Here is a 17,312-nt window from a genome sequence, read left to right as displayed (position 1 = left end):
TGCTTCTGGTGCCTCCAGATATGTAACTGAAGACCGAATGGAAGAAATGTTAGGTATGTATAGGCAACATACGATATCAGATGTGTCCAGTCTGTGTGGCAACTTGAAGGCAGAATTTGTTGAAGAATCCAGAGCCCTGAACCAGGATATCCTTGAAAGCCAAAAGCAACTGTTCGAACAACATAACAAATCGATGCAAGATTACATGCTATGTGGTATGCAGTCATACATGGATAATTCTCTATCAAATATGTTTAGCACTCATATGGCCCAGGAATCGCAACAACAAGAAGCCCATTATCAGGCGATTCTTCGAAAACACGAAGAATTATTCCAGCAGCAACAGGAGCACATACAGTCTTATATTGATACAAGTTTATGTTCTGTCAGATCTTACATTGACGAAAAGAATGAGAATATGCTAAACAGATTATCTAACTGGGAATCCAACATGGAAGCTGATAAGAGTGTAAAATACCATATTTTCCCCTCTTAACTATTGCATTCATGTGATTATATTATGCCAAAATGCACTCATTACTCTTATATTTTGGTTTAGGTTGCATTTTGGTGAAAAAGATGAAATTCGGAAGAAACAAGTGAAAAATGACCAAAGTAGAAGAGAACGAAAGTTCGAGGACTAAAGTGCAAATGATCCAAACTTGTGTCCAAGATTATGATGAAGATTCGAAAGTGTTAGAGGTCAAGTGGATGAGGAACGAAGCCAAAGGGATGAAATAACATCAAAGTTTGATCAATACATCAATTTCCAATCGAAAACCAACACACCAATTTTTAGTCTCATGTTGGGACCCATTTTTGACATGGAAGATGATCGAATTGGGAGATGACTTCTGAATAAAAATTGTGGCCCTTTGAGTTAGCTATCCAATGCAACTTGAATCACCTCAATTGGACATCAGGAAAGAATGTTATGATTAAAACACTGAAAACTGTCTTGCGAAACCATGCGGCCGCATGCCTTTCTACTATGCGGTCGCATACACCTATACCGAGAATTGAAGAGGCTGAAAGTGCATAACCATGCGACCGCAATGACAATAACCATGCGGTCGCATAGTGCTTTTTTGGCACCCGAATCTCACTTTCCTTATACGATTGAATCTCTTATGGTAACCTAATTTTCACGGGATATTAATGCCCAAAACCACCCAGAACGAACGGAGACGCCCCCAGACCTATTTCTTTCATCTTGGTGCTCAAGAAACTCCATGGAAAACTAAGGAACTCGGTGAAGCAACGAAGGAACTCATTGGATTTGGAGATTTCACGTCATAATTTCATGTGAGTCGAACTCTCTTTGCTTAATAATTTCTAGATTTGGATCTTCTCGTTATGAATTAGTATTGAAATTTGTTTAACTTTTAATAAATTTCTTATGGATTCAATCATGCTTTTTCCATTGTTAAATTAAACTATTTGTTGAGTTTCAATTTAAATTACTTATTGTTGAGATTATTTTAACTTTTATCAAATCCTTCATAGATCTAGCCATGCTCTTTCTATCGAATGATTGAAATAATTGTTGAATTTTAATCTTAATATCACTTTATTGGCGGATTGATTATTGCCTTATGCCTGACGTATATGGTCGATTTTTGATCTTGTTCCAATAAAAATGTGCGAATGTGTTATAAAAAATCTAGATTCTAGAAATATAATTGGAATAAAATTGGACTTCACTGTTAAATCTTCCAATTAGAGAGTTGAGAAGAAAACCTCTAATTGAGTAAAAATACATGAATTATTGATGTTGATTGATCCAATCCAATGGGGGAACTCCGACGCTTCACTAATTCGCATATTGATAATTAATTTTTATTCCAAGTGACAAATCATTCCCACATTTAATTACGAAAACCCTAGTTTGTTTGATCTTTTGAGAAATTTTCCATCTCCCTGTGGATACGACACCCCAAAGCTGTACTACAATAACCGCGTTATTCTTTGGGTGTAATCAGAAGCCATTATAGGTTCCATGCAACAGGATGTTCCTCTCCATGCAAGTCCAACTCCTACTGTTCAACCGTATGAGACATCAACGTCTCAACCAGCAGAAAGTGTTGACATGCGGAGAAGAGAAAGGGAAAAGAAGATGAAATACACACAGGCTTCATCATCCACAGGCCGTCCCTTAGAAGACTACAACATGAAGAAGTACAAAGACATTAGGAATTGGATATCGAGAAATAAATCTGGGTAACAAATGTAACTCATTCTGAATAGTCCGAATGCTACACATTATTATATCTATGTGAAAAATTATTTGTTGAATTATTTGACAGTAATTTAAATTATGTTATACAGTGCATATTTAGACGATGGCCGTGGCAATGTCTATGGAAGAGACATGCTAAAAAGTTTAATGGATCCGACGAAAGATCTGAATATTGCGGTGAGTGAAGGTTTGCAATCACAATAAATTTAATTTCGTAGTTAATATGTATAATATATGTTACATATATTTATTGCATTAGCAGATTGAGCTGGAGCTGAAGTTATTGAGGCAGCGTATGAATGAAAATTGTACTCTCTTCAATAAAAAATATGCAATTTTGGATTTTCAATTTGAAGAGGAGTGTTGTCAGCAAATGAGGTGGCATATGGAATATAACCAGACAGGTGAATCAGATGGAACTCGCCTACAAGGCTATGTCAACGGTACATTGCCTGTAGCTGGTCGTTCGTGGATGGAATGCAAGTATTTATTAATTCCAAGTGCATATCCAGGCAATGAATGTTATCTGTTTCTGGTCAATATTTGTGAATGGAAATTCTACATATACGACTGCAGCAATAATGTTCACACACCTAATGCAATCAAGGCTCACGCAGAAGCAACATGCACAGTCGTTCAAACATTATTGCAGTGTGAACCCCTGTCCACCAGACGAGATATAAAGAAACATATAAATGATCCAATGAAGATGGAGATTATACCTTATCTACCGTGTGCGAACAATGGGTGAGCATTTCAACTCTTGTTATTTACTACCATAGTTAATCTATTGTATATACTAATTTCGACTAACGAAAAATCATTTATTGTACAGGCCAAATTGTATAATGTTTGTACTCAAATATATAGAATGCTTCATTCTCGGGCATCCAATAGAATCAGTTTCAGTAGAGAGAATGTCAATATACAGAAGAAAGATTGTGGTCGATTTTTTGAATAACGAATACTTTCTTTATCCCCGATAGTGAAATAGTTGTCGTGGCTTAGCTGTACTTTGCTTGTGTAACTGTTGATGATCAGCCGGTTCATGATACCGCCTTTTGCAATATGTATTTTTCTTTATGTGGTGGTACATAACATGAATTTTGGTTTTATGTGGTGGCACGTAAAATGTATTTTGGTTTACACAGTAGTTTGCATATTTCGATTTATATGGTGGTATGTAATATGTTCTCGAAATCTCATTCTAGACAAATGAAATATCAAGTGTCGAGATTCACAGCTATGTAATGTCGAGAACGACATATCAAACGTCCGAAAATCGAAGAAATGTAGAGAAATATCGTATTTTGGTCCAAGTGTCGTTCTAGACATTCGTAATGTCAAGTGTCGAGATTAACAGCTATTTAATGTCGATAACGACATTACAAATGTCGAGAAGGCATCAAATGTCAACATAAATATGATCCAACCAAATTTAACTAAGAGTGAAGGCAACCAAATGGTGTATTAACTGCGAAAACTGTAGCAAGCAGCTTTATAATTACTATAGCAGTTAAAGTTGGTATGCCAAACACAAGTACGTTCTCAACCATATTGATTTGAAAAAAAGTTGTAAAATAATCACCATCAATGACTTCAACCATATTGGTTGGTGAGATATCTTATCGTGCATTCAACGGACAAGTGTTTCTCTAGTATAAAATGTTGAACTTTATTTAAATATGTACATACGAGAATTTAACAAAGTCATAGAACTAGTTAGTTTTTCCATTGATTATGTCTTCATCAACTCAACATACTCCTGTTCTTGATGTTACTATCACTTTCGACCCCCCTGGGTCGTCCGCGGACAACCCAATCATCATTGACTCGGACTCGGATGATGAAAGCAATATTTTTGTTCCATATGTTCGTCAACCTTCGAACCGCCATCGTAGGGTTTGCCTTCAACCAATCCCTTTTCCGAATCTAATCGACGAAATTGAACCAATTCAAGTTCATCGTGAGATCGTCCCAGTACCGGTCCAACCGGAAGCACATCATGTGTTGTTGGATGAAAATGTTGGAGCAGTTCCCGTCGAAAATGAAGATGTGATCATCATAAGCTCCGACGAGGAATACGACAGTGATATGTCCTCTTTGTCCATCGTAGAGGATATGTAGAAGATGCAGTCATCGTAAGTGAAATGTTTACGTACATATAGTAGTGCTATAAAATCCATATAGGTGATGGATAATTTTTTGGGTGATCACCATTTTGTATAATAGTTATCTACGATATGTATTGGAGTTATGGCTTCCTTTTGTTGTGATTACCATTTTTTCTGGTCTAATGACTTAGGAGAACGAGTCATTCATAGGTTGCTTTTGTATCCATTACCACATTGTGTCTACAATGATTAAGAAAATCTCAGTGATGAAATAGATATGTACTTATTCACTTATATGATGAACAAAATGATATCGTAGTGAAATGTTCATAAGAATATATGTAAGCACCATTTCCCTTGTTGGTAGTTATACCCCAAACCTGGCCTCTCTTGTTTGTATCCAGTATGACATTCAAAAATGAAGTGTTGTTTGTATTTAGTGAATGCCCATACGAATTTTCCTGTTTGTGCGCTATAAAATTTTGAACGACTAGAATAATATAAGAGAAAAATCACAAAAAATGGGAGGAATCCGTATAAAGGATTCAAAATATATTACAAACTTAATTTTACAACAAGCAATTGCAAATAAGTGATATCAAGAGAGAACGAAGAAAGAAACAGAAAGAAGTAGAAGTCAAAAATATATTCAACAACATTTAAAATAAGAGGTAGAAAGCAAGTAATACAAAAGAAAAAAATTCAAAACATTGATAATTCATGTTATCAGGGCATTTGACGATCAGAATACACAATGTCATTCAAGTATACGTGTCACTTAAAGATGTCGAATTCTGACATGTTTGCCTGTTATATCCAGAACCCCCACATCGGCAGCATTTTCGTCTCAACGTGGACCTTTCAGTTCTTGACCGTTGACGTTGGGTAGGAGGTCGACCTGGTGCTCTACATATATTCGGGGGCAAAACTTCGACGGAGCAAATAGACCGAGGAACAACCCAATCTGACTCTCGGCCAACGGGGTGAAGAACTTCATTGTACGCAGCTCGCCAATATTCTGTGGTGTAGTAAGAGGAGCACAAATCATACAATGATTTTTAAGCTCAGAATTAAGGGTGTAGTCAATACTCCCAAATCAAAAGGGGAATTGATCTATGGTCGATTTCGTAACAAATAAATACAAATTTCTATTTGTAGCATTGAATGGACTGGTATTGACCTTATCAATATCTCAAATCAATGTATGGGGGGGGGGTTATTACTCATTTTTGTACTTGCTGTTTTATTTTCCAATTATTTCTTTTGCGCAAGCAGCTCGGGATGCATGTGAACATGGGATTTGTAGCATCTGAAACTCTCGACATGAACATGTGTTACCTATAAGGTCGACAGTACAAAGTTCGGTAGCTATACCTACCTCAAAAACGAGTTCGTCCAAATTTCGTACTGGTAAAGTTGCACCGGCGTCGAATGATTTTCTCAATTCATCATCAATTTTTGGTGTCACAGTCGTACTACATTTCGTGGATGCACTTTTTCTCTCATAGAACCATCGTTGCATCAATGACGTAATATTTTCGATTAACGAGATTATAGGGAAACTTCTTTGTTGCCTTAGGACTGAATTCAGTGACTCCGCAATGTTATTCGTCATAACGTTATACCGATTACCAATAAAATGTGCCCGTGACCAGGTGGATATACCGGCACGTTCCAAGTAAGATGCCATTGACGGTCGAATGGTTCTTATCTGTGTCATAAACTGATCAAATTCCGATACGCGGTATGCTAGCGCTGTCCGCTTGAATAAGAAGATGACATTGCTACTGCTATACCTTGCAATAAGATTTTTCTCGATATGCCAGATGCAGGCACCGTGGTGAGAAAGTGGGAACAACCTCGTAATTGCCCATTTAATACTCTTCTTTCTGTCCGACACAAACACTAGCTGGTTTGAATCATCAATGACATCTTTCAACTTTGCAAAGAACCAATACCACGATGCATTTGTTTCCCCATCGACAACACTCCACACAAAAGGATATATTTGTAGGTTAGCATCTTGCACTGCAGCTACTAGTAGTGTTCCCTTATATTGGCCCTTCAAATGACTTCCATCAACACAAATTACTGGCCTCATGTGTTCTCAAAAACCACGTACACTAGGCCCGAATGCTAAGAAGAAGTACAAGAACCTATTATTCGAGTCGAGTTCAATGTGTGCAATAGTTCCTGGATTTTTCTCGATTAACACGTGACAATATGATGGCAATTTCTGAAAACTTTCTTCGGGTGTACCACGAAGAAATCGAAGTCCCTTCTCTTTAGCTCTCCACGCTTTGTTGTAGGTAATCCGTACACCAAACTCATGTTCCATATCCCCAATAATACCCGTAGGAACATATGATTGGTTTGTATCGTCCAACCTTCGCATTATGTGATGCCCAATTATTGTACTCGTTGCGTGAATTTGTGCATTTCGTCGAACGTCTAGAGAACATGTGTGCTCAAGTATGTACTCTCGAATCGTAAAGATTTCTGAAGTTTTTATCTTAGAAGCTCGTACTAGCCAATGGCATGTAGTATCGACACAACACACAGTAAGAGATCTACGATTCGACTTTTTAATCTAGAAATGAAACTTCTCTTTCAAAGCCTTAAGTTGAAGCCTTGTGTGTAACTGTCGTTTGCTAAAGAATATCTTATTTTCCACAATGTCCTCTTCATCAATCGACTCAATTGCATTTCGAATAAACAAATTGCCTTCACCTAAACTTTCATCCATATTATCAATCGTTTGTGGCTCTTGTAGTTCGCACATACCGACTTCATCGCGTTCACACAATGCATCTTCTATTGGTGACAAATGCTCAACTCCGACATGCAGTTCGTGCTCTCCAGCATTATATTCATCTGCAATTACACACAACGCCGCTTCTGTGTGAACAGACATAAACCATTGCAAATCCTCATCGTCGACTACATCAGCTGGGGGTATATTCATGTTTGGAACTGTAAATTTCAATTGAATTCGGAACTTTATTCTATCAACATTCAGCTTCTCGAACAATTTATGTACAAGCTCTTCATATGTAATATAATGTCGAACAACAATTGATGTTGTTCGGTTCCCTAACCACTTCCACCCATCGTCTATGTTAACGAATCTACCACCATACGAGACAACAAATCTCTTAACATCTCCCATAGCTGCATGTCATAAACAACAATACTGTCAACCACTAATGAAAATCGAAAACAAAAATGCTACCTGCATGCAATATGTGAATCACTCTACACGAAAATTTACCAATTTACTCAAATTTTTAATGTTATTGTCAACATTTAACAGTGTCGAGAATGATAGTATAAATATCATTCTCGACGTTTATAATCATTATTGACATTTATAAAATGTCGAGAATGAAATGACGGGATTTCATGCATTTATCATCTTCTTCAACTTCAACCACCATTTTTGCAAGAATTTATTCCACCATAAATAATATTCTAAATATAGAAGTATATTATCTAACTAAGTTATTTAAGATGAATGGTACGAAAAATATATACTTAGGATAATTTCGTCCATGGGAAAAAATATTTTATCAAAAAATTGAGATTTGAACATATACAACAACAACTACTAAATAAAACTTATCAAAAAAAATGAGAGTTCGAAGAAATAGAGTTCAAAAAAATATACCTTCTACTGACAAATGATGAAAGCCTAATCAGTTTCAAATTTCTACCACAGTAAATTTCTTAAAATAATTTCTTTGAAGTTGGAATCATATACTTCTTCGTATATGGTAATGGAATTTTTGCTTCTTCTTCATTTGTTCTAGAATAATTGATTAAAATATAATTAAAAATATAAGCAAGTGGACTCACCTAGGTAATAGCATCATTATTGTGCCTTCTCGTAGAAGTTATTTGCTCTTCTTAAAAATTGTGCCAAAGTGATATAAAATTGATTAATCTTTTCATGAGGGTAAAATAGATATTTTGATCTAAAAATTGGACATTTTTGCAAAGATTATAAAAAAAGTACACTTTTCAACTCCAACCCTTATAATTGGACATTCTTGAAAATGCCTCGATAAATAATTAAGTAGGAGAAAAGGGGCTAAGGGCCTATTTGGAAGTTTTTTTTTACACCGGTTTTGATAGATTTTGGATGGCACCATCTATAAGAGGAAATCAGTGCTTGCTAATTTTTTGGGCATTGATTTTTGCTGGTTTTTAAATAATTCAAAATTGGTTTAGTGTAATTTTGACCGATTATTTCAACCAACTAAATCGATGTATTTTGGTCGTTTGTCATATCCTCTTTTGATTTTTCCCTTTATAGAATAATTATTTTTAACCGACATATTCTTTTCTAATTTTACTCTCTATAAAATAATTATTTTTTAACCATCATATTTTGTTTAAAACTAACTTGTAAATAAAAATATATTAACTAAAGAATTATTTATAAGCTAAAACTACATTATAATAATACAATTGCTTATAAGTAAAATATCACATATATAAAAAAAATCATCTTTACATTAAAAATTTTGTATATAAACTAAAAATATTACTAATAAGACAAAAATTCACTTATTAAATATAAAAAATTATTAAGTAAAAAATTCACTTCAAAATTATTTAAAACTACGAAGTTAATTTATAATTGTAAAGTTTACTTATAAGTAAAAAGAAACTAACTTAAAATCTTAAGCAAATATTTAGAGTTTGTTTGGTATAGCTATTAAGTCAATTAAAATCAATTTTTTGATCGTTATTTTACTATTTCAACCGTCATTTTTGAATTCTTCTCTCACATGTAGGATCCACTTTATCTTTTAACAGTCAAAAAATCAATTATCAAAATCCTTACGAAACAAGCACTAACTTAAGAATTTATTTTAATGGTTATATGTAAAAAATTTTAGTTAATAGAAAAATATCACTTATGAGTAAAAAATATTTCACACAAGAAATTATAAAACAGAAAATTTCACTAAGGGAGATATATTTAATTTTGTCATTTTAAATTTTTTTTCAAAATCGTTGGATGATAAACTCGTAAGCATAGATTAAATTGTTTTTAAAAATGATACTAAAACCACTAAAAACTGATCCCATTATAAACTCTCAAAATTGGTACATTAGAGAATGCTCATAACCACTACTCCGAAACCCCTAAGCAGGCCCTATGAATTGCTTTGATGCAATTTGTCAACGTCGATTTCAATAATCAGCCATTTCTTCTTTGTACTTGACACTCGACATTTTTAAGATGCCATCAGGTGAGATTTGAACTTGATAAAATGAATTTGTTAAAAGAAAATAGATTATATTTAAAAGTATGATACTTTTACTTCATATTTAATTGGATTTTGAAATTAAAATCGTCTTAATCAAAATTTATCTATGAACTTCTAACTAAGCTTCTACCTCAAAATTTAAGACAATAATAAAAGTAGAAGCCAAATTATGAAAATTTCTTTTTAATTTCTACTTGAGTTGATATTCGATTATAAACAGCTAAACAGAGCAAACAATTAAAAGACAATTGACTCAGCAGTTAATCTAAAGGAGCACGTACTCTCGAGATCACAAACTATGTTAAACTTTATACTTATTATAAGGTTCTCCATTTTCATGTATTCATACCTCTCAATCTTTTTAATTATGTTTGAGATGCCTCCTTCACTTGTTTCACAAAAATTACATTTGAATAAATATGACGTGTTGGCCAACAAACGAAGCGACAAAGGCAGCAGCAACCAGGCAAAGAGCTTAACACAAACGCAAAAATCATTGATTCAACACAAATCTAAAAAAAATAAAAAAATTAAATAACTGTGATGTAAACCAATACAAGTTCACTTATTATTGAGATTGAAAAATGGTTGTAAGTTTGGAACATAGTATTAAATAACAACTTATACGTCTGTTGAGAATAGAGCAATTCAAAATACTTCTCCACCTCTCATGTCTAAAGATGAAAGTATACCAAGTATACAATCATAAATAAGCAAATTAATTGAGTCGTGGCAAAATCCAAGTGCAATGTATTTTTATATTATTTGGATCCTTTTGTCCTTCTTGGTATAGCTTGTTTTTCTCTTTCGTATTAAATGCCAATTGCTATATTATTGCAGGTGGCAGCAAAGCAATTGGAGGCAAGTGGCCGGTGTGTCAATTAATAAAATTTTATTCACTGTAATGTCGAGACAATCTAATATTGCAGACCAAACATGCAACAAAGGATCACATTTTCCTTTTTCCTTTTTGCCAAAGGCTTGGAAAAAATAGATGTGTGATATATTTCTCTACTAGCACGCGTTTCTTAAACTCTCAATCTCAGGTCATTGTTCTCAAGAATGTCCTGTGAAGGAACTTGGTCATCTTGTCTTCATTTGGATGGCATTTCTTACGCTGCAGGTCATCAAGGTTTTCACTTTTTTTCTTTCCTTTCATGTATTTTTTTACTTTCAGGAACCTCCAGCTAGGTTTCTTAACTAGTCAGTATCTCTGAAAAACGCTCACTCATCATCAAATTGAATAGAACCATACAGCTATATGTTCAGCAATATATTGGGTAGTGAACTTGCTGCAGTTATGTGTACATGGTTATTTGCATATTTGGGAAACTTGTAGCCAATTCGGTAATATGTTAAAAATCTTGTAATTTTTATTTCTTGAGCATTCAAAACTACCATCTTCTCTACAGATCCCCGTCATCTTGGCGTATCTGTTATGAATCAATTTGCCTGTACAAGGGATGGAGAAAAATTGGATTTAAGGGAGATGAAGGGTCCAACCTGAAAGTACACCAATTGATAACCTATTGATTGTTAGGCGTATTGGCTGGTATGGTAGGGGTTTACTAGGTGTGGGAGGTAGATTTATCATGGATCTGCTATTTTTGGAATTTGTTGGGAGAACAAAAGAGTGATGCCTTAAAAATAAATAAAAAAGACCTACCAATCTTACCGAAAATTGGACAAAATAACGGCAAGGATGCAAGGAAAAAAATATTCCATAAAAATAATTCCAAGTGAAATGGATGCAAAGTCGAGGAAATAATAGAACTCTTTGTCCTTAAGTCGATTTTGCCTTTCAACAGTGCCTACGGATGATGGCAACTGACTACAAGATACAAAGAATACCCTCTTCTATTAGTAGCACTCCAAAACACAAAATCAGATTTTGTATGCCTTTTTGAATGAACAAAAGAAAATCAGAACTTATGCAAAGTTTATGCAGTAATGTTATGCTATAGTTGCATATTATTGGGAGAAGAATGGACATTCCAACGGTCCTTTTTGTAGAGAGTGAGAGGTTTCGAGTGAAAAGATTCAACACAAACTCAGTAACCTCTGCCAAGAGTTGTAGCTTTTATGGTCATTCATTTGTCGCTCTTGCCTCAATCAAGCGTAAAAAATAGTGGTTACTCACCTATCATTGGCTGATCAGTCGAGTGACAACCTCACCACTTGAGCGCTAGGCTAACGATATAGTTGGTTGGATTTCAGCCAGTTTTTTTTTCCTCTGTTTCTTCCTAACTTTGGAGTGCAATTTCTCTTTCGTCTGAAATTGGCTTTGAGATTCCAAATATATGATGATCTACTCAAAAAGTATAACAAGTTAAACTATTTATATTAGTAATTTGACTATCGGATCAAGTCTAATTATTTGCCAAAGTTAACACGAAAGTCACTTTTCCAATTTTTGTACTTAACCAATTCCAACAATCCCCTAAGGTGAAGAGAGAAATCGATTTAAGGTGGAGTTAGGAAAACTTAGCACATCTGTCCCTACTACTCCAAATGAGGTAGAGACTCAAGTTTGGGAACCTAAGGTGGAAAATAGAGATGAAGTAGTGATAGAGGAGCATCTTGAGAAAGAAAATCTATTAGTAAACTATAATTTAGTTAAAGAGAGAGAGAGAAGACAAACAAGAGTGTCTAGGGGATTCGGATATGAATCTGAGCTAGCTTTTGCTCACACTAGTTATGAGGAACTATTTGATAGATAGCCAAAAACCTTGAAGGAGGTGATGAAGAGTGAACACTCTGAAGAGTAGTTTAAGGCAATGAGGGAGGAGATGAGTTCCTTAGAGAAGAATCAAACTTGGGAGCGAGTACCTAGACCTAAGAATTAATATATCGTCATTGTAAGTAAGTCTTTAAGGTTAAAGAGTACAACTAGTGCTTCTAAACCCTTAAGGTTTAAAGTTAGGTTAGTGGGTTAGGATTACGCACAGAATGAGGGCATTGATTATAATGAAATTTTTTCACCAGTTGTCAAGTACACCATTATTAGGGTCATGCTTGTATTGGTTGCATATCTTGATTGGAAACTTGAACAATTTGATGTAAAAACTGTATTATTACATGGCGAACTTGATGAGCAAATCTTTATGAATCAATTGAAAGGTTTTTAAGACAAACTAAAACATGATCATGTGTGTTTCCTTAAAAGATCTTTATATGGCTTAAAACAGTCGCCTGGACAATGGTATAAAAGATTTGACTATTTTGTGGGAAATACATAGAAATAGACTTTAAAAGATAGTCATTTAGGAACAATAGAAGGAAATTTAGCATATCAAAAAATTATATTTACATGTTATCAAAAATATTGTGTATCATTAAAAGATAGAAACTTTAATGATGTTTTAGGACTACATTTTAAGTTTCATAGAGATGATATCATGCAACTAGGTGATCAAATTATGACAATAGAATATAGGGCTTTATATACATTTACTAATTCTAATTATGAGAATATTTATTCTAATAAATCATATATTGAAGTTCATAAAGAATGTAAAGATATTAGTAAAATAATAGAACCAAATAAACAAATAAGCTTAATTCTAGAAGAATTCGAATTTAGCATAACAAAAAATAAACCTGAAATAATAGAATTAAATAAAAGAGAATGTTCTAATAATATAATATTTAAGGATGAAAAGTTAAAAAGATCAAAAAAAAAGTTTTAAAATACCTAATAAAAACCAATTAGAAGAAATCAACAAAATAAAAGAAGTAAAATTATATAGGAATACTGGAAATATGAAAATAGAAGGAGAATATCATAATGGAAGAGAATATATAAATGAACCAAATATATTAATAGATACAAGAGCTAGTGAATGTTATATAGTTTCGATTAGAAATAAAGGTTTAATAACTCATAAAATTGAGTCATATAAGTATGTAAATTTTGATGGACGGGTACATATTACAAATTTAGAAGTTAAGGTACCAATAAAAATAGGAGGAATAGATCCTTTAGTACCATGTTATATAGATAAGAGTATGGATACAAACCCCCATATACTTTTAGGAATGAGTTTTTTAAATGGATTAGAAGATTATAGTATAAAAAGAGAAGGATTATATATTGTTCATAATGAACAAACTACATTATGTAAAAAGAATTAGATGAATAACCAGATAAGTTTTTCATTAGTTGTGTATATACAAATTACTATTGTAAAAACAAATATAACAACTTATGCTTTAATAGATACAAGAAGTGATATAACAATATTTAAAAGTTTTTTAATAAAATCATGAAATAATAATAGTAATACAAAAATAACTGGAGTTACAGGAGAGAGTACTCAAATAATTAATAGTGCTGATAAAGTTAGTATAATTCTTGGAAGTAAACAAGTAACAATAAATAAAATTTATAAATATGATAAATTAGAATGTGATATATTATTGGGAAATAATTTCATACAACAATTTTAATATTATAAACAAAATAATTATATGCTACACACACCTTGTGAACACTTATTAAAAATTCATAGAGAATTTAAACCTTATAGAGTTCAGCCAGCTTAACGTGGTGATAAATGGGAGAAAAAACCAATCATATATAATGAAATAAAAATAAAAGAATATTATATAAAAAAGTTCTAAAAACAGGAATAGAAATGAATATAGAAAAAAATCATTGAACAACTAGAAAATGTTTATGGAGAAAATTCATTATTATTTTGGAAACCACATCACCCAAAAGCCAAAATAGAATTAACAGAAATGTTATAATAAGAGTCAGACCAATGATGTATACTATAGAAGATACACAAGAATTTAAAAATCAGATAAAAGAATTGTTGGAACAAAAACTTATTAGACCTAGTAATGGATCTCATAGTAGTCCAGTCTTTATGATTATGAAACATTCTGAATAAGTTAAAGGAAAAGCAAGGATGGTTATAAAACAAATATACTAAATTTGATAAATATTTTCTACCAAATAAGGAAGTTTTAATAAACCTTACAAAATGAAAACAATATTATTCTAAATTTGATTATAAATCAAGATTTTGGCAAATAAAAATGGAAGAAAATAGTATACAATATACTGGATTTAGCACACCTTAAGGAAAATATGAATGATTAGTTATGTCATTTGGTCTAAAAAATGCATCACAAATATATCAAAGAAAAATGGATAATAATTTAAAAACTTTAATGAATTTCTAATTATTTAGATAGATGATATATTAATATATTCTAATAATAAAGAAGAACATAGAAATATTTAATCGAATTTATTAACGAATGTAAAAAAGAAAGAATTGTATTATCCAAAAAGAAATCTATAATAGAAAAATGAGAAATAGACTTTTTTGGATTATCAATAGATAAAAGAGGGATAAAATTACAGACTCATATATCCAAAAAGATAGAAAGTTTTCCAGATAAATTAGAATCCAAAGAAAAAATACAAAATTTTTTAGAATATTTAAATTATGCTGAAAGTTTATTGAAAATCTTTCTAAGAAAAGACATAATATCCAAGTTTTACTTAGAAAAGTAAATACTAAAGGATGAAATGAAAAACATACAGAAATAGTTAAATTATTAAAAGAAGAATGCAAAAACTTACCAAAATTAATATTATCAGATGAAAAAGATAATTTGATTGTTAATACTGATGCCTCAGATAAATATTGGGCAGCAATATTAAAAAAGATTTAAATGAAATTTTTAGATATTCAAGTGGAATCTTTAACCAAGCAGGAATAAATTATACTACTCATGAGAAAGAATTACTAACAATTATTAGAGGAATAAAGAAGTTCTCATTATTTTTATTATCCAAGAAATTTATTGTTGAAACTGATAATTCTTAAGTTGCAGGATTAGTCAAGAATAAACTACCATTAGAACCTTAATATAGAAGGCTCTATAGATGACAAGCTTATTTAGCATTTTATAATTTTGATATAGTCTATATTAAAGGAGTTAATAATTTTCTTGCAGATTTTCTTAGCAGAAACATAGAATTTGTTGATGGATAAAATCAAGATCATGGAATTATACCAATTTATCCTGCATATACAAAAAAGGACAGACTTTCTTAAAGAAGAATCTGAAGATATAAACTCTGGAGCAATCCAGATCTCAAATATGTTCAACTCAAATATAAAAATCCTGTTTAATATCACTACTGAGCATTATAAATATGCTATAGAACTCAAAAATCAAGTTGATGTTATTATAGCACAACTAAAAGATATACTGTTTGAGACAGATATACCAAAGAACTCAGAAATGAGTTTTCCAAACCAATACCAAACAGGGACAGTTGGAAGCAGCAGTAGACCCAGACGTGACAATATAGCAACTGATAATAAATGAGATTCCATTTCAGTATCATCAACCAAAAAAGTTATGATACATGGAGATAAAAAGAGATACCAAAATAATCAGCATTATAGACCAAGAAGATAAAATCCATTTAGATCCGAAAATAGAAAAATATGTCGAAATAATCAAAATTGCTTATGAAATAAAAATGAGTGATTCATATTTCATCTCTCTGAGAAATAATGTTTATCCCAGAATAACAGCGATGGAAGGAGGAGACTCTTCATTTATAAAAATTATGGCAGACTATAGATTCATGGATTTGATTTATCTAGGAAAAGATTTGATTGAAATTTCGAAGTTTGATAACATATTCATAAAAGAAGTATCCAGATTTGCCAAGGGACGAAAAATATATTTGAAATTATATTCAATAAGTCTAGAATATGATAGAGTTGTTTACTATTCAGTTGAACACATAATCTCAATTGGATATGTTGCAGCCAATTTCCAAATAGATGTTACTATAAATAATAAAAAAGTTCCGATAATGACAAATCATGGATCAGACATAGAAGAGCACTTGAAATTAAAACCATCTACAACATTGTCAAAAATTTGTTTGATAAGAAATTCTCATGCTTGTGTCAATATGAAAATTGGATGCTGGTATCCAATGGAGGATATGGAAAATCAGAAATTTTAAAATATTATATTACAAGATTCGATATACATCAATTTCCACGATGTCCAACCACTATAAAAAAATCTTGCCAGCTAAGGGAGTGCCCCAACTGCATATAAAGAAATAAAGGAAGAGTACAATAATAGAGTACATTTGACAAAGGTGTATGGATAACAATAATACAGCTGCATGTGAAAACATTGAAGGAAAAGAGCAATAATAGAAAAAAGACGCTCTTTGGTAAAAATTTAAAGTAGCATGTGAAGATGTAGGCCCAAAGAAAAAAATAATAGAGAGGCAAGTGTGCCTTTGCTGATGTACTCAATGATGTAATAGTCTCATAAACTTGTGTAAATAGAGACATTGTCATAGATAGAGATCATCTCATCTTATCTTGAAATCTCAAGTTGTAAGCAAGAGTTACTCTTAAAACCATTTCCAGTTTCAAAAACCAATTTTTTTGAAAATCCCTTTGTACCAAATAGAAGTCTCGTATAAATTCTGAAAGAAATAAAAACTCCAATATTTTGATATGAATATAAGTTTCTAAATCTTTATTCTCATAGATTCTGGAAGGATCTGATAAAAAGTTTCTTTCTTATTTTAGCAAAAAGAAAGCTTTTCTTTAACAGAAGTTTAGAATTTTATTCTTTAGAAGTTGATACAATGAGAGCAAGTAGCTGAAATAGTAT

The 17,312-nt window shown here is 32.2% G+C and overlaps 1 protein-coding gene across 1 annotated transcript; it reads right to left on the bottom strand.

Annotated features, from left to right (window-relative positions):
• Window positions 1–4,553: 4,553 nt before the first annotated feature.
• On the bottom strand, window positions 4,554–6,454 carry LOC111392467. The gene is made up of 3 exons (XM_023017817.1): window positions 5,692–6,454; window positions 5,161–5,371; window positions 4,554–4,593 (listed from the first exon to the last, which is right to left on the bottom strand). Exons 1-3 carry the CDS (start codon window positions 6,452–6,454, stop codon window positions 4,554–4,556), a joined length of 1,014 nt encoding a protein of 337 aa, XP_022873585.1.
• Window positions 6,455–17,312: the final 10,858 nt, after the last annotated feature.

Source organism: Olea europaea, unplaced genomic scaffold (assembly GCF_002742605.1).
Source record: "Olea europaea var. sylvestris unplaced genomic scaffold, O_europaea_v1 scaffold933, whole genome shotgun sequence".
Classification (NCBI taxonomy): domain Eukaryota; kingdom Viridiplantae; phylum Streptophyta; class Magnoliopsida; order Lamiales; family Oleaceae; genus Olea; species Olea europaea.
The sequence above is the reverse complement of the archived record's forward strand: the minus strand, read 5'-3'. Positions and strand labels throughout refer to the sequence as shown.

Bases quoted from the DNA above. Each gene is read 5' to 3' on its own strand.
- LOC111392467 (XM_023017817.1), bottom strand. From the start codon at position 6,454: ATGAGGCCAGTAATTTGTGTTGATGGAAGTCATTTGAAGGGCCAATAT. The intron at 5,372-5,691 runs GTAACACATGTT...ACTACACCACAG, and splicing joins TTGTACTGTCGACCTTATAG to AATATTGGCGAGCTGCGTAC. The intron at 4,594-5,160 runs GCAAACATGTCA...TAATCATTGTAG, and splicing joins GGGGGTTCTGGATATAACAG to ACACAATGTGGTAATGGATA.